At 59.6% G+C, this 23,486-nt stretch overlaps 1 protein-coding gene across 4 annotated transcripts in view; it reads left to right on the forward strand.

The window, feature by feature from the left end:
• Window positions 1-3,152: 3,152 nt before the first annotated feature.
• Window positions 3,153-23,486, forward strand: part of PHACTR3 (phosphatase and actin regulator 3) — a 168,886-nt gene continuing 148,552 nt past the window's right edge. The window contains exons 1-2 of one of the 4 annotated variants that reach the window (XM_084888981.1): window positions 3,182-3,307; window positions 20,494-20,865. In XM_084888981.1, the coding sequence (XP_084745107.1) occupies window positions 20,739-20,865 (127 nt within the window). In that variant the 5' untranslated portion in view covers window positions 3,182-3,307; window positions 20,494-20,738. Of the gene's footprint in view, window positions 3,308-20,158; window positions 20,177-20,396; window positions 20,866-23,486 lie in introns of those variants that run through there. The other 3 variants (XM_084888982.1, XM_084888983.1, XM_084888980.1) reach the window with 3 other exon arrangements.

The raw sequence follows: 23,486 nt of genomic DNA on the forward strand, positions 1-23,486 counted from the left end.
TGAGTGGCATACACCTGAGACCCGGGAGGCTCTGAAGAAGTTTGAGGTCCTACTTGAAATGCAGTGGGAAAGGGAGAGCAGAGGAAATGTTGACTTATATGAACAGAAAGTGGGCACGTGTTGACTAGAATGCCAAATTGGGTGCGTTTTAGAAAACTCAGGGGACCCAGCACCTACACGTGGCCACTGTGGGCTCTTGCCAACCTCACCCTCAACCTCTCAGGGGTGCCACTAGCAATTGGGAACCCTGCCCAAGCTTGGCTGCACGCTCCCCAGTGGCCACTGGAGGGCGCCCGGACCCCTCCCTGAGTCAGATTCCTGGAAACAATGTGGTTTCTGAGAGGTTTTGTGTGTTTTTTTTCCAGAGCTGAGCCACTGTGCTCACCCCAAAACTTCTCAAGGGGACCGCGCTGGGCTTAGACCCTTAACTGGAATTAGCACGTGGATGGAAGACAGAAGTAGAGTATCCCTCAGCTGCATGCAAAGCTCACCCCAGAGCAGTGGAGCCTTGGAATCCTTCTCTGGGGCCCTCAGTGACCTTGAACCCCTGTCCGTCTCTGTAAGATGCTAAGAAGCGAGGGCATGCGGGCCCATGGCGGGGGGCATAGGGCCAGCACACAGCCACAGGAGGCTCCACGGAACGGCCACTACTGCTGTCTGGTTACCTTTTTGCTGTTTGACTGTGTGCAGGGGGCGTTTGAAGAGATTCACAAACTCAGCAGCAAAGGAGACCAGAGTCCAGGTGGAGCCTTGGGCTCATGATGACCGGAGAGATAGGATGGTGCAGAGAGGAAAACAGAGCGGGCGTGCAGTGGGGCTGGCTTCTGCAGAGGCACAGGCTGCTTCCCGAAAAGTCCCCTCCGGTGGCCACAGCGCGGGGCCTGCCCCAGGCCATCTCAGGGCCTGCGAGGTCGGGAGGGCCTGGAGCCAAGAGCCAGCTCCTGGGGTCAGAGGCCCGGGGCAGTCAAACCAGCACTCCAGCCCCAGAGCCCTCACTGCTTCTGACTCAGGCTTGGACGTGCAGAGTCTCCGCTTTCTATAGGGAACACAGTTTCCCGGAGACACCAGAAGAGGGGCGCACACACACACACAGTCACACACTCACACACACGTCCACACTCGGTCACACAGTCACATTCACACACTAGTCATGTGCACACTCAGACACACACACACACACACACTCACACACATACAATTTCTCAGTGTGCCTTCTCCACCTTCTTGTCCATCATTCCAGCCATTCTGAGTGACTTGTGGTGACTTTTTTGAGAGCTTACTTTTCTTTTTAAAAGAATGTATTGAGGTGTAAGTCACATCATATGGAATGAAACATTTTTAAAGTGAACACTTCACTGGTATGACCCATGGCTCCAAGCAGCCGCTGCCCCTCTCTGTGTGTCCACTTTTTAATGCTTACTTATTAATTATTTATTGGATGTCTATCATGAGGCAAAATCTCTGTGGTGCTGTGGATTTTTAATAGTTGAGCCTCCATAGACCAATTTCCTGAACCTTCTTTGAGAACAGAAGCATGGACTGTACTGATTGGTCAGACTGGCACAGTCCCACCCCCAGCAGTGGGAAGGGCCTTGGCTCCACCAGCATTGGGAGGAAGCTACCCAGAGGAAACCGGAACTTTGGTGACCAGCGAGGAGGGCTGAGGTTGCAAAACATGTTCACTGACTGTGAGTGTCCGGGGCCGATGCTGCCCCCTACAACCCCGCACAGGGAGGCACGGGCAGCCGCGTGGGGCCGGCTGTGATGTGGAGCGTGACAACAGAGGGCACAGCAGTACATGGGGAAGCCAAATGCATGGGGAGGGGATGCAGGAGGCTGAAGGAAAGGCCTCTGAGCAGAGGCGATGTTTCAGCTGGGTTTTGAAGGATGAGTAGGAGTTCGCCAGGGAGAACCCATTGGGCTGGGCAGAGAGCAAAGGTACTGAGACATTGACTGGAGTTTTAATCCTGACTCTTCTCCTTCCTAACTTCCTGGGGCAAGTTACTTCATCTCTCTGAGCCTCAGTTTCCTCCTCTAAAAACTGGGGGACAATCATAGTATCTCCCACGAAATCCGATGGAGGAGGGAGGAGGATACAGCTGGGGACAAAGAGGTGGACGTGACAAAATCTCTGCTGTCCTGGAGTTTGAATCTCCTCATCTGTGAGGTGGGGATGACTGTACCTCCTCTAACTACCAGCAAGCGGCTTGGCACAGCGCCGCCTAGCGTTACTGCCCACCGTTGTCCTTGCTCTCGGTGAAGTTCTGAAATGACCGGGCGGTGTGGCCCGGGCTGCAGGCGGGTAGGATGCCCACTTCCAGGTGCCAGCGCTGCACCAGCCGCCACGCGGCCGCGGGCAGCCTCCCTCCCGGCCGCCTGCGCCCCGCACGGGGGACGGACAGGAGGCCGCACTGCTGGCGGGGTTGCTGGGTTTGCACAGGAGGATCCGGACCCCTGAGCGGAACTGCCCCGCCCGAGAGAGCGCCCAGCGAAGCGGGGTGGGGGCGGAGCACGTGCTGCCCCTGGGGCTCCGAGGACCGTGCCCGCCACACTGAGTCCATGGCCACACCCGGTGATGCCGACCGAGTCCGTCTCAGGCCGGAGACCCCGCGTCCCCGTCAGCAGCGGCCCCCCGAGGGCGGAGGGGGCACAGCGGAGGCAGCGCTCCGTGGACTCGGGGTGCGGCTGGCGCAGCCCTGGTAGCTGGCTAGTGGCTACCAGGGTCCCACGTGCCGTCCTGGTTAAGCTAAACATTTCTGTTTCATCTGGTGTTTGAAGAGGGAGCATACACAGCACTCGCCCGTGAGGACGCCTGTGTGGCGGCTGGTGAAGGCGCCGGGCGGCTCCGCGGGACGCAGGGCCGGGCTCGGGCACCCCCTGCGCCCCCCCCAGCCCCGTTACCGGGAGCGCGGGGCCCGGCGAGGTCCGCGAGGGCCGGGGGCTCCAGGAGCCTCTGCACAACGCGGCCCCCGCGGCCTCCCCGGCTCTGCTGCCCCTTTAATGTCGCGGAACGTCTCCGGGTCTGAGGTCCCGCAGCGCCAGCTGCAGCGCAGGCTCGGGTCCGGGTAGACCAAGGTCACGGCGCCCCTAAGCGCCCCGCCCGGCGGAAGGGCCGGCCCCCGGTGGCGGCCCCGCCCCGCCCGCCCCGCCCGCGCCTCCCGCAGCCCCGGCTCCCGGTGCGGGCGGCCCTGCGGCGGGATGCGCGGCCGGGGCGGGGGGCGCGCCCGCTGGCCGGCGCCCGTGCGCTCGCTGCTGCGCGCCTTTGGGGCCCGGGACGCCGCCGCCGCCGCCCGAGGCCCGGAGCGAGGTAAGCGACGCGGCGGGAGCCAGAGCCCTGCCCTTGGCCGCTGCTGGGGGCCGGGAACCCGCTGCTGGGGGGCCGGGAACCCGCTGCTGGGGGCCCGGGAACCCGCTGCTGGGGGGCCGGGAACCCGCTGTTGGGGGCCGGGAACCCGCTGCTGGGGGGCCGGGAACCCGCTGCTGGGGGGCCGGGAACCCGCTGCTGGGGGGCCGGGAACCCGCTGCTGGGGGGCCGGGAACCCGCTGCTGGGGACCCGGGAACCCCCTGCTGGGGACCCGGGAACCCACTGCTGGGGCCCCGGGAACCCACTGCTGGGGGGCCGGGAACCCGCTGCTGGGGACCCGGGAACCGGCTGCTGAGGCCCCAGCCCCGCCGGCTCGGGCTCCCCTGCAGCCTGGGCGGGCGCCGCTGGCCCTGGACAGGGGCAGAGCACGCAGCGGTCCGGAGCGCAGGCCTCGGGGTCTGACCCCTCCGGCCGGCTGCGTGACTGGTGGGTGCTCAGGGCATCGGCTTCTTTGTGCCTCAGTTTCCGCATCTGTAAGAGGGGGCGATCTTGGACTTGAGTCGTGAGGCAGCCACCCAGGGAGAGTTCAAGCGAGTTCTGTGAGCGGGCCTCCCACTGTGCGGGGCAGGAGTGGCCGGGGCCCCTGCAGGCGGACACCTGGTCCTGGAGCGGGGCCAGCCGCGGTTAAAGGGACGGGATCTCCGGAGAGAGGCCTAGGAAGCTGGAGAATGGCGAGGGCCCACCTGGTCCAGGGAAGGGGAGCCGGGGAGTGGGAGCCGCTGAGGCCCTGGGAGGAGGCCAGGGCAGCCCTGGGTGTAAGGTGAGCAGCAGGCTGAACATGGTGGGACAGGAGCCTGAGGCAGTGTTTCCAGACTGGCCCGGAGAATGTCCTGGACCTGGGGCCACATATTACAAACAGCCGGAGGCCCCACCGGGCTGCCCCTCAGCTTCCAGGAACCTGCATTTCTGGCCAGCGCCCAGGTGATTCCAGAACCGGTGGTCTGGCAGCTCTGGTTTCCACAGCCCCTGGTTCTCACCAGTGGCTCCACCCGAGGGCTCTGCCTGCCCCCCGTTCTTGTTTGTTTACAACTCCCCCGGTTACTGTGGTATCTGGTGGGGAGGAGCCAGGGTGCAGCTGAGCATCCTGAGGTCCCAGGACAGCCCCTCCCCAAGAGAAAAAGAAAAAGGACAAGAGCCATTTGGGTACAAGTCAGGGTGTGGCGCCGGGGAGACACAGGGGTCATAGGAGGAGAAGGGGGCCCTGGGCTGTTGGGCCGGCAGGTGTCATTGGGAGCCTCTGTGTGCCAGACTCTGGGAGGTGTCTCCAGGGTGAGCCGCCCATGGTGAAGCTCCGGGCACTTACTAACGGAGCACCCAGGCCCGGGCACAGGATGGGTGGCCCTTCTGTGCCTCCACTCAGTGGGAGACCTTGTTCTCGGCTCTGGGGGCCAGTGGTGACGCCCGGACACACACGCTCTACTGGGCACGGAGCTCCCTCCCCAGCACCCGAGCACAGTGGGTGCACAGGCTGCCCCAGGGTTCAGCCTCCTGCCACCAATCATCCCAGGGCCGCCCGGGCCTCCGCCCCAGGGACTTGGGCCCCCACTCCCAGCTCCCCTGCGATGCTCGGGTCCTGCATTTGTGCCGGCCCCCTGGGGCTGGGGTTTGAGAAAGGACGTTTCACATGCTGACCTTCAGCTGCTCGCAGTGTATTCAGAGCCCTTGTGAGGGTGTGGTCTGCCCGTGGACATACACTCCTGCTGCACACGCTCCTTCTCATTGTGGGGAGTTTTTAAAATAGTTCTGTGGCCGCTGTCTGGGCCGTGAGACCGGCAGGCTGAGCCTCAGCTAACCCACTTTGGCCACGTTGAGAAAGCTGGCCGTTTAGGCTGCGGGCCATCAGATAGATGTTTGCTAGTCATGGAAAAGGGGGCAGGCGCTGACCCAGATGCCAGGATGAGGGGAGCAAGCAGGTCTGCTTCCTGGCCTCAGGGAGCTTTTCCTGGGGGCCGTGGGGGGAGGGCAGTAAAACGAAACCAGAAGATCCTCAGTGCAGGGACGTGCGGGGAAGATGAGGCTGCGCTGACTGAGGGTGTGAGCTGCTTGGCCGGGGAGGGCTCTGCAGAGACTGGTGTGTGGCCACAGACTCGAGTGGGGAGAAGCGGGGCCACGTGAGGGTGGGGGTGAGAGTGTCCCGGCAGGAGGAAGAGCAGGGCAGAGGCCCGGAGATGTAGTTGGCTCGGTGGAATTGGGGAGTAGAGAGGGTCATGAGGCCGCAGACTGTGTGCATGGGGAGGTGGGTGGGTGCCCTGGACTCCAGGGTCAGCCATGGGCATTTCATACAGGCGGTCGAGGCCACTGGCGGGCTGTGGCGGAGGACTTGCTGTACGAGAGAGAGAGAGAGAGAGAGAGAGAGAGAGAGAGAGAGAGAGCGCGAGCGAGCTCCTCTGGCGGTCAGCGGGCTCAGGGGGCAGGGAGGAGCCTGCTGCTCTCAGGACCCAGAGGCCCAGGTGGCTGAGGCCACAGGGCCTGCTGCTGCCCCGGGGCCTGAAAGCCAGGAAGCCACGGAGGTGTGTGTCTAAGCACCTGGGGGGAGGCTTGGCGAAGGAGGAGGGAGGCTGGCTGTGGGGGAGGGGTTGGAGGGAGGAGGCTGAGCCCTTTGGAGAGGCCTGTCGACATCCTGAGGTGGTGGAGTGGGCATGTCTGAGTCCGGAGCTGCGGGCAGTGGTTGGCCTGGAGCCCCTCTGAGGACCCTCAGGACCATCTGTCCTCTCCAGGAGTGGGGCTCAGTCTCTGCCTCTCGGTGTGGCGTCAGTCCAAATACCAAGTGTTGGTTTGGAGCCATCAGGGACCCAGCATGCTAACAGCTGGACCGGGGGAGGTCCCCTGGCCCCTCTGCCCTGTGCCCACGAGGATTTGTCCAGCTGCCACCTGCAGCCTGGCTCCCATTTGTGTGCAGCTTCCCAGGACTCCCTCTGGGAGGGTCCTGGTTTCCAGACCTGGAGGGACGGGCATGGGGGACATGGTCATGGGGAGACGGTCATGGAGGGACGGTCATGGCCGTGAGCTATTCTTGTAGCCAGCACTGCTTTAATTTAGGAACAAATCAACCAGCCATTCTTCCCGATTTCGACTTCTTATTGGAAGCTCTGACTCGTACTGGGATATTTCTGCCCCAAATGAGTTTTTTTATTTAACATTTTTGGAAGGGGAAGGCGTGATTGATGATACCATGACACATGTCAGCTGATGCTCATTAAGAGTCGTGTCTTTGGGGCTGTTTGGGGCAGTTGGACTTGGCGCTGTGTTCCCGGGCCAGCTCAGGGCTGGGCCAGGCTCCCGAGGGCAGGGACTCTCCAGACCCACGTGGGCTCTGAGTTGCAGGTTCTCCTGAAACCCTAATGACCACCAGCTGGACCGGCAGGCTTTTCCGGTGGCAAGTGACCAGCCCTTTGGAAGCAGAAGCAGCATTTGTCAGCTCAGGAAGCTGGTGTCCAAGGCCAGGTGGCCTCAGGGGCTCCTGCGAGTGTCCCCTTGTGCGTCCTGGTCTTGGCTGGGTCACACTGCCGTCTCTGACCCCATCGCTGTGGCCTGGGAATGGGGGGAGCTGGACGGCTAAGGCCTGAGGCCCCCTGAGAAGACCATGGGTGCCAGCAGAGATGGAGAGAGCACGGGGCATCGCCAGCACCAGCAGGGTTCTGGCTGCACCACAGTGTGGGGCTTGCCTGTGCTCACGGACCTGCACCTCGCACCGTGGGCGGGGACACCGACTGGCAAGTCCAGGCAGAGCAGCAGCTGGGAGTCACCTGCCCAGGTGCCCCTCACTCAGGAATGCTGCCTGCTGGGAAGCTTGGCTGAGGAAGGTGGTGGCTCCTTGTGTTTTAAGAGACATGAGTGATCCTCAGGCGTGGGACCAGGCCTGGCCACAGCTAGCACTCGTAATATTCGTCAGGTGATTCCTAATGTGCTCTATTCAGGCATCTGGTTTCTTTGGGGGGTGGGGTGGGAGGGAGATAATGCCACAAAGTGTTTTCTGAATACTGTCTCCAAGTGAGGAGTGAAGATGGCAGACGAGGCCAACCTTTGAATCCAGCTCCCTCCTCTCCCCTCCCCCTCCCCCCCCCACCTCCCAGGTGACTTTTAGAGTTTAGGGTGCCCACTGGACTCCGGCACTGCACTGGGTCTCAGGGAGCCGGGCAGCACTCTTTCCTGTAAGGATTTTAAAGAAATGGCATCGGAAAACAGGACGTCCTGTTCTGAAACGTGTTGTTTCCACTCAGTGAGTCTTGGAGATTTTTCTGGGTTAATAGCGCCTTCCTAATTGCAGTAGAGCATCCCACTGTTGGGTTAGCCTTTCTGAGGCCGATGGCGGTGGGGATGGTCTCAGACCTGCTCCCCGGGGGGTGGGCCTGCGTGAGCATCACACACACACACACACACACACACAAAGGCACACACATGCACACACACGCGCACACACATGCACACACACGTACATGCACACGCGCACATACACACACACGCTGGGGCCTCTGTTCCGCTCTCCCTGGGCCGCAGCTGTCCCCGGCAGCAGCGGCTGAGGTTCCCTTCCTCCAGGGGCCTGTGGGCTCAGTCTCACGGGGCCCGAGAAAAGGGGAATTCCTGGGACTAATTCACATTCCCTTGGCTGCTCCAGAGGCTTTTTCTGACGCTCACTGACCGCTCGGATGTCACTCTTTCCTTTTGCCTGTGTGTCTGCCAGGTGGTTAGACTTTCTGGTTGGTATGCAATACCTGCTTCTGTGTCCTGGACTCTCACTCTGTCTGCTGCCATTCGGGGTCTCTCTGTGGCTTGTCTTTTGACTTCGTTTACAGTGTCTCTGGCTGTGAAGAAGGTTTTTTGCTTTGTTTTTGAATATGCCTGACATGTGACATAATGGTGCTTCTGGGCGTGCGGTACAATGACCTGATGTGTGTGCTCACTGCGAAGTCACCACAGTGAGTCCAGCTGACGTCCGTCACTTCCGAGTCACAGCTGCTTTCCTGGTGGTAAAAACTTTTAAGATCGACTCTCTTAGCAACTTTCAAATACGGACACAGTGCTGCTCACCATAGTCCCTGTGCTGTGCGTGTACCCCAGGTTTTTACTTTGCAGCAGTAAAATGTATCACGTTTTTTCTTTATTAATTTGTGTTTTTAGTAAATCTTTTCTGGCCTCAAATCCAAAGTAGGCACCTTCCCCCAGTCTGCCAGAGTTTAGCTCTGGGCATCCTGGCGCCTCTCTCGACTCCACTGGGAGGAGACGAGGCCTCTGCTCCCCCAGACTTCATCCTGTGCCCCAATCGCCCTTGTGTCTTCACTGCCATCAGTCACAGTGTGAGTATGACTGTGTCTGGCCTGGCATCCTTCCTGTAGCCCCTGGACTGGAGGACTCGGAGACCCCTGTGCAACTCGTCTGCTTACTGGCCTGTTAGTGATGCTGCAGATAGGTGCACACATGTGGCCCAGGGCCTGCACATAGTAGGTGCTTTGTAAGTCTCTCGGCCTTGCTGAGAGCATGAGCAGCCGGTCTGTGGTGGAGGCCCTTCCTCCTCCCCGCTCTGCCCCCCACCCGCCTTGGGAAACAGTGGAGCCACCCCAGACTCACAGGAGTGTCTTCCCTTCGGCCGCGTCTATTGCCACGCAGAGTCCCTGGCTTCTCCCCGAAGGCCGCGCAGTCAGCACCAGAACCCCAGACTGGCTGCACTTTCCCTCTCCAACGGCAGGAGGCGGGCTCACCAGGCCCCGCCGTCTCCGGAAGCACGTCACACTTCCATGCAGTTGGAGGGATGGCACACGTGTGAACAGTGCGACTCGAGGTGGGCGCCGAGAGCCGCTGCAGCCTCTTCTCGGGCCCAGACCCCGCGCCTTCGCTCCCGGGCGCCTGGCAGTCAGCTCCCCCTCAGCCTGTGACCTCCCCCCCCTGGGCTCTCCATCTGTCAGTGTTTGACTCCTCCTGCCACGGGGCGGCCCTGGCGGGTGACAGGCCTGTGGATGGGGGTTCCCAGGGGACGGGCTGGGAAGAGACCGTGCCCTCCATGAGGTCTCTATGCCCGCTGGGGACTGCCTGTCCACACGCCTGTGTCCCCGCAGCGGTCTCACCTGGTGGCACCTGCAGTCCGGGCGAAGCCCCTGCCAGCACCGCCCGGCGCACTCGGGTGGGAGGGCCCGGCACGGGAGAGTGGGCGGCACACTTCGGTCTCTGCTTTTATTTTCCTGGCTTTGTGCCTGCTTTCCTACAGTCCACTAATATTCAAATTAACTCCATTTTGTTTGCCTCTCGGTTAAGCATTTGGAAAATAACAGATAAAGGAGACAGTCCTCTTATTTGCAGGTGGGAGTGCTTTCACCTGTGGGGAACGATGGTCATGAGTGAAAGTACAGACTCCACAGCTGTCATTGGCGCTGGGTGTGTGTGGGGTCACCTGCGGGGCCCTGAGGAGCCGCCAGAGGTCTCTGTGGGGACAGAGGTGGTCACAGGAGCCGGGGATGGGGGCAGAGGAGCCTGGCCTTGGGTCTGCCCCTTCCCCTGCTCAGCTGCACGTGAGGTATGAGCCCATTGTGCAGATGAGAAAACAGAGGCACAGGGAGCTGGACTGACTTGTCCAAGGCCACACAGCTGGTGGGGCTGAATTTGACCCTGGGGCGAGCTAGGTTCTTACTCGTTTTATTCTCCTGCCTCCCACAAAGCGTAACTCCATTCTTTGCCTTTTGTTCTGGAAGGCAGCGACATTCTTAGCGCCTGACTCCGGGACCCAATTGGATGCCCCCACTCTGGCTCCCCAGGAGCTGTCTGCCTTGGGAATGAGGAGGCTGGCGGCAGGAAGCAGCCCATCCTGCCGGTGGGAGACTATGGCCCACCCATCTTCCCCTTCACTCCAAGGGGCCTGTGACTCCACAGGGCCATCTGGTCTCCAGAATGGCCTCCCAGCCTCGGCCAGCCCACTGGGCAAAGCCTTCCCAGCAGGCCCGGGCAGTGCCTGGTCACGTGACAGGGGGCAGGCGTCCTGGGGATCAGAGTTCTGCCAGCCACACTGCGGGGGAGCAGACCAGCCGGGCCGGCCCCCAGCCGGCCGCTCGGTGCACGTGGGGTAACGCCACTGTCCTGAGCCCTCAGTGCATCAGCTGCGTGAGTTCCGGGGGCTGGGGCGGCTGAGTCCTGCTAGGAGAAATCCTGGCATTAAAATGGAAACCTCCCTCAAACTAATAGAGCACATGAATCAGTTGGTAATTGTCTGAATTTTAACAGTGATTGTGTGCAGGAATTTTTCCTTTATTGCAGGTTAGCTGCGGGTAACCTGAATTAGGGGGTGCTGAGTGCAGTTACAATGTACCCAGTTCCATCCTCTGCTCTGCATACCCACTGCCCCCGCCCTGGGCCAGGCTCCTCCCCCCCCTCCCTCTTGAATACAACACCCCATGTGCCCCTGGTCTCCCAGCCCCTACTTGCCACCCTCCACTGTATTCTACTCCCCGTGGAACCAGAACCTTCCGAGAGAGAAGGTAAATCCACTCTCTCTCCTGGCTGGAGGCGCTGCTGGGTTTTCCATTCCTCCTAGGAAAGCTCCACCTCTGTCCCAGGGTTCACGAGGCCCTATGAGTTCTGGGCCTGCACCCCGCCCTCACCCCACGCTGCTCTCCCTGTCTCAGCTCCTCAAAGTGCCCAGAGCCTGTCCACCCCAGGGCCTCTGCACGTGCTGTTGTCTGACTACCAGTACTCCTCCCAGTACATGAGGAATGACTGGCGCATACTCTGTGCTCAGTGAACAGTGGTCTGTATACTCAGTCAACAGTACAACGATTGAAATTTCTTTGGAGAGCCAAATTTTTTAAACTTAAACTTCTAACACCACTTCTTCAAAATAGATTCACCCAGGCCGTGATATTTTGTGGAAAAGCCACCCTCAAGGGGCCAAAGAGCCGCGTGTGGCTCGAGAGCCGCAGTTTGCTGACCACGGTACTAGAACAATGAGCCAATGAATCAACGAATGTGTGAGCCAATCAATCCAGCCCAGAGCAGGCCTGAAGTTGTCCGGGACGTTTCTCTGGGGTCAGCCTGTGGGTCCGTGGGGAGTTCAGGCCCGGCCTTTCCTGGCAAAGGCCAGCTTCTCAGCTCTGCTGAGAGTTAAGGTTCTGGCAGGAGCCGAAACCACCCGCCACGGATCTCTGTACCTTCACTCCCTCCCGACAGCCCTCCAGGGCCCACTTCCCTAAACTCCTGGGGCTGCGTTTACACCACAGCCTGAGTGAACACGGGTCGCCCAAGTAGCCCTTGAAGAGAGCCAGGAGGGCCGGGGGTTCCGGATGCCGCCGTGTGAAATGCCAGCAGTAATTTCTGTTGCACCCAAGTCCCTGGACCGGTAACGGACATGACTGTTAACAGGAATCCCTGGCGCTGTTATAGTATACAGAACAGAGACTGGCGAAGGTGCCAGGGTCTCGCTGCCACAATCACATTGTGGCAGTGATATGCCAGCAGAGAAGTGCACAGCGGTGTAAGGAATCGGGGCCCCAAAGAGCCGCAGCCTCTGTGAAAACCTGGGCGCGGCCGCCATATTTATAGGTCTCAGCAAGCGGCCTGGGAGCTGTGGCCGCAGCCCCAGGACTGTGACTTCCTTAGAAAGTGCCGCCTGTAACCGAGCCTGTGGGTGTCTGTGACGTACAGAGCAGGCGCGACGCTGCACACAGGCAGGGCGCTGTGTCTGGGACGGGCCTGGTGGCATTAACCCCCCTCCGGCAGGCCCCGAGTCCAGCTCTGCCATCTCCCGTGGGAAAAGAGACGTCCCTTTAGTATATAAATCCAATAAACGAATGAAGATGTCCACATTGAATTAGAGAAAGAGCTTGGGTGACACAGACCATTGTGAAACATGAATTGTCTGAGCAGCGCTGTCCACGGGGGTTGTGTTGGCCCTTTTATTCCGTCGGAGCATTCGGAGCGTGGAAGCAGCAGCCTCCTGGTCACGCGAAGCGGGAGCAGTGATGTGGGAGGGCGATGGCCCCAGCAGGGCCCAGCCCTCCTCTCTCCTGGAGGCAACATGCCCTCCGTCCAGGACAGAGCTGCCCAGACCCCGCTGTTGCCACGTTCATGCTAACATGAGGGCCGAGGGAACACGGGGTGTCTGTGGCTGCTGGGGGAATCTTTACATCATGCTGTGCCCACTCACACAGGAAGTAGGGAGTTCCAGTGATGTTCGAATTCACAGATTTATGTCAATAAGAAGCTGGTTGTAATATTTCCTAGTGTGGATGCCCTACTGGCCAGCCATTTGGAGTTAGGTTGTTTGCACTTTATATGCCTTATTCACACCCCCTGTGCCCTGGGATCTCACACAGGTGAGATCCTTGGTAAGCTGCAAAACTGCAGTCATCCTTCCTTCTCCTGCTCCTCCCCCTCCTCATCATCCATTAGGGGGATCCAAAAAGGCATGAGGCTGCCGGATCTGCCACTTAGCGTGTGTTTGATGCAATAGTATCCCGAGCTGCAGAGCAGAGTGCCTGGCAGACCTGGGCGGACCTGGGCGGACCTGGGCGGACCTGGGAGGACCTTGGCCCTGCTGCTGGGGCAAGAAAGGACTTTGCATCTGACTTGCAGAACGTGAATCTAATAGTTCCTACCATGTGTGTTAATTTTTAGCATTATTCGTATTAATAATTACAAAGTTCTTAGAACAGAATTTGATATGTGATGAGAGCTACTTGTCAAGTGAATGAATACCAACTAAGTCAGACCTAAGCTATAGGATATTTGCTCCTGTTACAGGAGCTCTGCAAGGGCTCGTTCAGGTGTCTGTCTCGGTTGCTGGCATTCCATCCTCAGGAGTGTCACTGCAGTCACATAGTGCACGCTATAGCTTCCCACCCCAGGGGACACTCAAAGGCAGGAAGCATGCAGGCAGGTGGCCGCATTGGACGTAGTTTCTCCCGTGACCAGCAGAGGGCGCGGCCCACTTCCTTATCATCTACTCAGTGGGCGTGGCTTTGTCTTCACTCTTGTCTATCCCTTGACCTGGAATGGGCTTTGCCCTCTTGTCCCATTCACTTGGTTCCCTAAGAGCTTGAACTGCGATGTTGACCTAAGAATTTTTGTTTGTTTGTTTGTTTGTTTGTTTTTAGTTTGCTGGTTTAGTTCTGTTTCTGTTGATGGATGAGGAGAAGCCACATGGCCTGTGGTCTGGGGCAGGGGCAGCCTCCTCTGTGCACCTGATCCATTGGAGGTGACGTGGGCCCTGGGGAGCCAGCCCTCACTGCTGCAGCAGGGGTGCCAGTGACAAGCCACTGCCTTGTGTGTTCACGCATTCAGTTAGCAAATCCTTGTTTTCCTGGTGAAGAGGCCAGACCACCCCCTGAGCATCGACACCCAGTGCCAGATCCTCGGCTCCAGCTCTCCCAGGGTCCTGGGAGAGAAGGAAGTCAGCATCGCTGTCACCCTCCAGGCCCTGCCACTGCAGCCTCACATCCACGGTTGCCTGGTGCAGAGCCACCGCGCGCCTCGGGCGCCCTTTAGTGTTTGGTCGGGCGCGCGGGCCTTCCGGGGCTGGAGCTGAAGCCCAGTAGGAGGTTCTGTGAGAGCTGCCACCAGTGGCTCAGCACTTGTTCCCGGATGGTTGTCATGGAATGGCCAGGCAGGGGCAACCATGCTCGTTCCAAGATAAGGAATCGGAGGCCCGAGAGGGACCACCAGCCTGCAGCTGGTCCCAGCGGGTCTGTGGGACCAGAGCCTGTGACCTTTCCGTCATCCCCCCGTGGGACAGAAAGTGGCCATGACTCTGGATGGTGTGGCGCCGGGACAGTGGCATATCAGCATCATGTCTAATGCCAGATGTCCAAATGGGTCCTCCTCTTCTGCCCTTCCCGCCCCTCCTCTGACCCTCCCACCCCATTGTAAACATCAGACTGAAGGCTACCTCGCCCCCTCCTCCCACACCCAGGCAAACATCAAAAAGCAAAAGTGTGGGAGTCCCTTTCACTTGGCTGTTTCAGGGCCCATCCGTGTCCTGGCAGGTGGCAAGGTTTTGTGGCTGAGTGAGGTAACAGTGGACGGGTGGCTTGACCACACTTTATTTATCTATGTATTGGTTGGTGGGCATTGGTTTCTATTTTGGGACCATTATGAAGCTGGGCTGGTTCGTAGACTTTCCAATACTGTGCTTCCCCATCAGGAGGGACAGTTGATGACATTCACAAAGACCCCCGGAGTGTCCTCCAGGCTGGGACCTCCGACAGAGAACTGTCGCCCACTAGCTGTTCCCAGGCCCGGGTGAGTGACTTCAGGGCCAAATTCACCAGGAGGCTTTATTTTCTGTTGATCAGTAGGCATGGGGCTCCTATTTTTTTTAACCTGAAACTTTTTATTACAAACATTTCAAAACCCAAGAAAAATATAATGACAGCCATGCTGTAACAAATCACAGTACTCCGTTGAAGTATGTATTTTAAGAAATAAACTTTGTTTCTGGGTGGTGCCTCTGCCTCCCCACGATCCATAGTCCTGGGCAAACCCGAGTGCTGGCCTCTGTGCCTGCAGCCCGTCCCGAGGGGGGGCAGGGGATGGGACTGCACTAGGCCTCCTGAGTGTCAGCAGAGATTTTAGGCGGAGCCCAGACAAGGCAGCACAGAGCACTGGCTTCCATGGAAAAGCCCCGGAAACACGGAGGAGAAGGAAGCTGTGCAGCACTCGTGCAGAGAAAGCACTCGTTCATTCATTCAGTCAGTCAGTCAGTCAGCCAAAATGTGCACCAAGCTTCCTGCCGCTGGCACAATGTTTTGACGGCATCTCTTGGTGGGCTGCACCCTTCCCGGCTCCTCTCTCCTCCTGGAGCTCCTGAATCTCTGCCTTTGTTCACTGGGGATCCCCATGTCTGCGTGCTGCCTGGATGGCAGAACTCCCCTCCCACCCGCTCACCGTCCTTTCTAACAGGCAGAGCGCAGAGGGGACTCCCCCAGGCTGCACCGGGGTCCTGGTCCTTTCCGTCGGCAACAGGGACTGCATTTCTGTAGCTGGTGATGGTTCCTTTTAAAACACTTTTTTAAATGCAATGAGTTCGTTTAAAGAAAATTCCCAAGTCAGGGGCAGTGCCAGTGGGAGGACGGAAGGCCAAGAAGCTGAGGGTGGTGAGTGAGGGGCAGAGAGCGGGAGCCATGGTGCCCCTTTCTTCTCTCCTCCTGCAGGTGCCCTGGGCTGCCCTCTGCCCGAGGGCCCCCCTCTGCACCTGTGCTGGCAGGGCAGCCAGAAGCCTCCTCAGGTGGCTGTGCGGGCTGGTCATGTGAGGTGGGGGTTCTGAGACCTGCCTGGGCCAGGTCCGGGGCTGCCCGAGGACCCACGGGGACAGACCCCAGGCGGACAGTATCCCTGTCCTCTCATGTCGTGGCTTGGACCTGGGCAGGTGTCCTCGGCTCTCAGGGGGGGGGGGGGGACCACAGCTCCCAGGGCCTGCGGGGGGCGTTTTATCTGGGGCTGAAGCGCTTGGCCCGAGGCCGACCGTCCAGCTTCTGATGTGGATAAAAGTGGAGGATCCGCCCTGCTGGTTTCTCTCTCACTGTACTCACTGCCAACTGTCGTTAAATGCTTTGTCGGCATCTCTTGGTGGGCTGGACCCTTGCCTGCTCCTCTCTCCTCCTGAAACCCCCTGGGGTCTCTGCCTTTGTTCACCGGGGATCCCCCTGCCTGGGTGGTGCCAGCAGCAGGAGGCTGGTGCATATTTTGGCTGACTGACTGGGTGCTTTCTCTGCGCGGCTGCTGCTGAGCTCCGTGCTGTGGACGGTGCCCACGTTACTCCCCACATCGGGCCTATCTCGGGCCCTTGGGTGGGTTTCATCCGAAACTCCAGGCTGCTCCCTCAGGTTGTGCCCCTCTTCAGATGCTGGCCAGTAGGAAGGAGCCATTCCTGTCCCTGGGTCATCTGAGGGGCTGACACAGGAACATTGCACACACCTCAGCACATAGGTTAGCACACAGCTCAGCACACACCTCAGCACACAGCTCAGCACACACCTCAGCACACAGCACACACCTCAGCACACAGCTTAGCACACACCTCAGCACACACCTCAGCACACAGCACACACCTCAGCACACAGCTCAGTACACACCTCAGCACACAGCACACACCTCAGCACACACCTCAGCACACAGCTCAGCACACACCTCAACACACAGCACACACCTCAGCACACACCTCAACACACAGCACACACCTCAGCACACAGCTCAGCACACACCTCAACACACAGCACACACCTCAGCACATACCTCAGCACACAGCTCAGCACACACCTCAATACACACCTCAGCACACAGGTTAGCATACACCTCAGCACACAGGTTAGCACACAGCTCAGCACACACCTCAGCACACACCTCACCACATACCTCAACACACAGCACACACCTCAGCACACAGCTCAGCACACAGCTCAGCACACACCTCAGCACACACCTCAGCACACACCTCAGCACACAACTCAGCACACAGCTCAGCACACACCTCAACACACAGCACACACCTCAGCACACAGGTTAGCACACAGCTCAGCACACACCTCAGCACACACCTCAGCACACAGCTCAGCACACACCTCAGCACACAGCTTAGCACACACCTCAGCACACAGGTTAGCACACACCTCAGCACACACCTCAGCACACAGCTCAGTACACACCTCAGCACACAGCACACACCTCAGCACACAGCTCAGCACACACCTCAACACACAGCACACACCTCAGCACACACCTCAGCACACAGCTCAGCACACACCTCAACACACAGCACACACCTCAGCACACAGCTCAGCACACACCTCAACACACAGCACACACCTCAGCACACAGCTCAGCACACACCTCAACACACAGCACACACCTCAGCACACAGCTCAGCACACACCTCAGCACACACCTCAGCACACAGCTCAGCACACACCTCAACACACAGCACACAGCTCAGCACACACCTCAACACACAGCACACACCTCAGCACACACCTCAGCACACAGGTTAGCACACAGCTCAGCACACACCTCAGCACACACCTCAGCACACACCTCAGCACACACCTCAGCACACACCTCAGCACACAGGTTAGCACACACCTCAGCACACACCTCAGCACACAGCTCAGTACACACCTCAGCACACAGCACACACCTCAGCACACACCTCAGCACACACCTCAACACACAGCACACACCTCAGCACACACCTCAGCACACAGCTCAGCACACACCTCAACACACAGCACACACCTCAGCACACAGCTCAGCACACACCTCAACACACAGCACACACTTCAGCACACAGCTCAGCACACAGCTCAGCACACACCTCAGCACACACCTCAGCACACACCTCAGCACACAACTCAGCACACACCTCAGCACACAGCTCAGCACACACCTCAACACACAGCACACACCTCAGCACACACCTCAGCACACAGGTTAGCACACAGCTCAGCACACACCTCAGCACACAGCTCAGCACACACTTCAGCACACAGCTTAGCACACACCTCAGCACACAGGTTAGCACACACCTCAGCACACACCTCAGCACACAGCTCAGTACACACCTCAGCACACAGCACACACCTCAGCACACAGCTCAGCACACACCTCAACACACAGCACACACCTCAGCACACACCTCAGCACACAGCTCAGCACACACCTCAACACACAGCACACACCTCAGCACACACCTCAGCACACAGCTCAGCACACACCTCAACACACAGCACACACCTCAGCACACAGCTCAGCACACACCTCAACACACAGCACACACCTCAGCACACAGCTCAGCACACACCTCAACACACAGCACACACCTCAGCACACAGCTCAGCACACACCTCAACACACAGCACACACCTCAGCACACAGCTCAGCACACACCTCAACACACAGCACACACCTCAGCACACAGCTCAGCACACACCTCAACACACAGCACACACCTCAGCACATACCTCAGCACACAGCTCAGCACACACCTCAATACACACCTCAGCACACAGGTTAGCATACACCTCAGCACACAGGTTAGCAAACAGCTCAGCACACACCTCAGCACACACCTCAGCACACACCTCAACACACAGCACACAGCTCAGCACACACCTCAGCACACACCTCAGCACACAGCTCAGCACACACCTCAACACACAGCACACACCTCAGCACACAGCTCAGCACACACCTCAACACACAGCACACACCTCAGCACATACCTCAGCACACAGCTCAGCACACACCTCAATACACACCTCAGCACACAGGTTAGCATACACCTCAGCACACAGGTTAGCACACAGCTCAGCACACAGCTCAGCACACACCTCAGCACACACCTCAACACACAGCACACACCTCAGCACACAGCTCAGCACACACCTCAGCACACAGCTCAGCACACACCTCAACACACAGCACACACCTCAGCACACAGCTCAGCACACACCTCAGCACACACCTCAGCACACAGCTCAGCACACACCTCAACACACAGCACACACCTCAGCACACACCTCAGCACACAGCTCACACACACCTCAATACACAGGTTAGCACACACCTCAGCACACAGGTTAGCACACAGCTCAGCACACACCTCAGCACACACCTCAGCACACAGCTCAGCACACACCTCAGCACATACCTCAGCACACAGCTCAGCACACACCTCAATACACACCTCAGCACACAGGTTAGCATACACCTCAGCACACAGGTTAGCACACAGCTCAGCACACACCTCAGCACATACCTCAACACACAGCACACACCTCAGCACACAGCTCAGCACACAGCTCAGCACACACCTCAGCACACACCTCAGCACACACCTCAGCACACAACTCAGCACACACCTCAGCACACAGCTCAGCACACACCTCAACACACAGCACACAACTCAGCACACACCTCAGCACACACCTCAACACACAGCACACACCTCAGCACACAGCTCAGCACACAGCTCAGCACACACCTCAGCACACAGCTCAGCACACACCTCAACACACAGCACACACCTCAGCACACACCTCAGCACACAGCTCAGCACACACCTCAGCACACACCTCAGCACACAGCTCAGCACACACCTCAACACACAGCACACACCTCAGCACACACCTCAGCACACAGCTCACACACACCTCAATACACAGGTTAGCACACACCTCAGCACACAGGTTAGCACACAGCTCAGCACACACCTCAGCACACAGGTTAGCACACAGCTCAGCACACACCTCAGCACACACCTCAGCACACAGCTGGGCTGGGGCCTCCTGGGACAAGCACGTTGCCTTCACGCCCCCCCTCCCCCTGTCCCCATCCCCCACCCCACCCCAATGCCAGCCTGGCTCATCAGCTTCTGGAGGACGCCAGTCAGTGGCAGCCCTGGTGGTCATCCCCTTGCCTGGCCCACCTCTTCCTCCTGGGCTGGGGAAGCCTCCTGGGAAGCACGGTGCCCCTGCCGCTCCTGGGCCCTAGCCAGGGGCCTGGAGGATGACAGCGGCGTTGTCAGCCAGTGAGTCAGTCCACGTTCAAACTGGGCCGGGGGAGGGCGGGGTGGGCGGGATGAAACCTGGATGGGGCGCTTCCCCCTGGCGGAGCCTGGGCACGGGAACCAATGGCCTTCAAATCCCAGGACACCAGCTGCCCGCTCTGCTGGAGAGACTGGCCCTGCCTCCCGGGGAGGCGCCCGCGGGGTCTCCTCCCTCCGGGGAGTGGGGGGGAGGGCGCGGGACCTGGAGTCCTCTGGTTCTAGGGCTGCTGGGGTGTGGGGGGCGTTCCCTCCCAGGACCCAGCCCCGCCTCCTCAGGGCAGGGCTGGCAGTCCAGGTATGTGGGACCCCTCCCCAACACCTCGCTCCTTCGCACTCCCCTCTCTCTGACGTCACGCTCCTCGCGCGGCATGATGGGAGAATCCTAATGTTTTCCAACAGATGCTCCAAGAACAGCTTTCAGATTAAAGCAATTGCAATAGCAAAGATTCTTCATTTTCACCTTCTCACTGGGGGGTGGGGTGGGGTGGGGTGGGGGGAGGGAGCGCCCTTAAAAATTCTGGACGTCACCCCGGCCCCAAGCACGCACGAAACACTGACTAGAAAAAGTTTTTATTTCCTGGTTCAACTTTTTTTTTTCCCCCTGGAATACAGACCGAAGAATGGGAATAAACACGAATAAATAACCGCGCGAGGCCGCGCGCAGGGATGCGCCTGGCTGCGGCCTCGAGGCTATTGTCTGGTGGCCCCAGCGCGGTCCTCCGGCTCCTTCCCTCTCCGGGGCCTGTTTCCTTTTGCTTTTCAAAAAGACGCCCCCTCCGGCCCCCTCGGCAGTGACCTTGGCCGCCTCGGATGCTCTGACTCCCCGCGGCTCCTCCAGCGCGCCCTGCACCGGGGCCATGGCCGCGTCCGAGGACGGGAGCGGCTGCCCCGGGGCGCGGGGCCGCTCGCAGAGTGACCCCAGCGCCCTCGCCGACACCGCGGCCGCCGCCGCCGCCGCCGCCGCCGCCACCGGGGAGAGCCCAGGTAACCGGGCGGGGCGGGGGAGGGAGGCCTGGGCGGCGGCGGAGCGCGCCCCTCACTGCCCGCGCCCCGCACTGCTCGCGCCCCGCGCCCCGCGCCCCGCGCCCCCGCCCGCCTGCATTGGGAGCCCCTGCGGACCTGGCGCCCAGGCTCAGCGAATCGCACCCCCTGTCACGCGGCGGGGGCGCCGCGGAGCCCTTTGTCCAAAAAGAGGAGGTTTCGCAGGGAGAGCCGGGGCTCCTCGGCCTCCTCGCCGGCTGGTGGGGGCGTGGGCCTCCCGGGCTTCCCTGCCCGGTGCCGGCCTAGGAACGCGGACCTGAGCCCGGTGCCGGCCTGGGGACTCGGACCCCAGCCGACTCCGCCGCTTGGCCCGGCGCTGCCCCTCCCCCGCCCGGCCTGGTGCCGGCCCCGCCCTGCAGGCCGCTCCCGGGCCGCGGAGGGGCTTCCTGGGCGCCCAGCAGGAGTGGCCGGGCACCGGGCGCTGTCCCCTCCGGGGCAGGTGTTCGCCAGGGTGACCAGCGGGAGCCGGAGGGGGCGTGCGCCGGGACGGAGCCCGGGTCAGTGAATTACAGGGACCTGGTCCCCTCCCCTTCTCTCCCCTCCCGACGGTGTAGGTGATAAACCCGGCCACAAAGGCGGCTGTGTGTCCTGATTGATTACTTTCCAGAGAGGAAGAAAGGCCTAATAAAGCAGGAGGGGGGTGGGCTCCGCACGCCCGGTCGCCATGGAGACGCAGGAAGCAAAGTGATCATTAAAACCTTTCTCCACCAGAAGGCAATTTTCACTTCACAGGCAGAAGTCTGAGCTTCTGAAGCGCAGGCTCAAAAAAGAACCAGAGCCGGTGCTCTGGAGGCGGCACAGGACCCCGTTCCCCTCTCAGACCCGTGCCATCCTTCCAGGTGCTGTTTGGACAATAAGTTGTCCGGCCTTCCCTGGAAGGGGTTTCTCTCTAGATGGTGACCCGGGTGGGGACTCCATCGTGATCAATACATGGTGGGCATCCAAGTCAAGCCCATCCCTGGGGCCGGGTGGGCCCGGCTCCGGGGCAGTCCCTCCACTGGAACAGAGGGGCTTTCCTGTCTGACCGCAAAGAAAGACCCATTAAGGGCAGCTCTGTAGGCACCAGAGCCCGATTTGAAATTTTAAACAATAAACCTATTCAAGGCTTGTGCAATTTCTTTGTTAAGGCTATTGAGGCTGTATCATCCAGTCAAGCTAAGGTACGGGCCAGAGGAAATCCCTGGCTTTTCTCAGCCTGGGAGGCCAAGTTCATTCCCATGGAGTTTCAAGCGGAGGCTGCCAGGGCTGACCCCGAAGGCTTAATTAGCGCTTTGATTAGGAGCCAGGATTAAGCCCTCAGCGCTCCGAGGTGGGGTGGTGTTTCTCTGCAGCCCGTGCAGAGCCACGATCGTTCCGATTATGGAAGTTGGTGGCTTATCACGAGAGAATCCTTCCCGGCTCCTTTTGTTTCCCTGGCAGCAAGAGGAAGCAAACTTGAAACGGAAAAGATGGAAGGTTTGGCTTTTTGACTGTCTGGAGGGATGCCTCTGTCCGTGGGAATGGGGGGCTCGCGGGGAGAGCCGGGCAGGTCGCTGATGCCTGTCCACCAGGAGAGAGGCCAAAGGGGCGTGGGTGCCCTTGGCCAAATGCTGCCAGGGCCGGGAGAGTCACCTGAGTTCATCTGTGGGTCAGTGGTGAGCCCGGGACCAGCGGGCAGATCGGAGCTGTCAGTGTGGTCTGTGTCACTCTGTGAGCAGTGGGACCCTCCTAACCAGCAGCCAGCAGTGAGGTTCTCAGGGACCGTGTTAAGCGGAGGGGTTCTGGGGAAAGGGAGTCAGAATCCTCAGGTGGGAAGCTACCTGGATGCTTACAGCAGGAGCGGTGGGCGAGGGGAGCGTTTTCCACCACCGTCTTGCCCGGTTGGCATGGCATGTGCCTCACACCCCTTTGGGTGGGCACTCACTTCCTACTAATGCACCACATGCTTCTCTTTGGGCGTCAGTTCAAGGTTCTTCAAATGGCTCGGAAGAGTCTGCTGCCCACCAGTCCCGAGGGGACCCTGTCCTGCTGTGTGTTACTGGGGCTTTCGGAGAGTCCGGTGTTTGGGGCCAGTTATGGCCCATCCTGAGGCATCTTGTCACTAGGCTGAAAAGCCTGTCCCTCACCCTGCTCTCCCTGAGGGACTTCTTTACCTGTCCACCTGCTGCTCTGAGGGCTGCTCCTGACACTGAAGCCCGTGCCCACTGTGGGCTCTCCTGGCACCACCTCAGGTCGCACCCTCCCATCTATGATTTTCTAGTGTATAAACCAGCCCACAGTGGCGCTTATCTGTGCCCCAGATGCATGTTAGAGCATCGATATCTCTTAGTAAAATCTTAGAACACTGTCAGGGGTGAGCGGTGACACCTCTTTCTCTCCCCAGGGGTGATGCCTGGGGGGAAGGAGCTGCCCTGCACCTGTCACAGGTCAGAGCCACCTGCTCTGGGAAAAGGCGTGTCATGACCTCAGGCTCCAGTGCAGGCACATGGGGCTCCTCAGCTGGAGAGCCTGCTCCCCTCTGGATGGCGGAGCTCATACCATGACCACTTCTCCACCTTCTTCTCTCGTTCAGTAGCCACTTGTGG

Source organism: Pipistrellus hanaki, assembly GCF_964339955.1.
Source record: "Pipistrellus hanaki genome assembly, chromosome: 6".
Taxonomy (NCBI): Eukaryota; Metazoa; Chordata; class Mammalia; order Chiroptera; family Vespertilionidae; genus Pipistrellus; species Pipistrellus hanaki.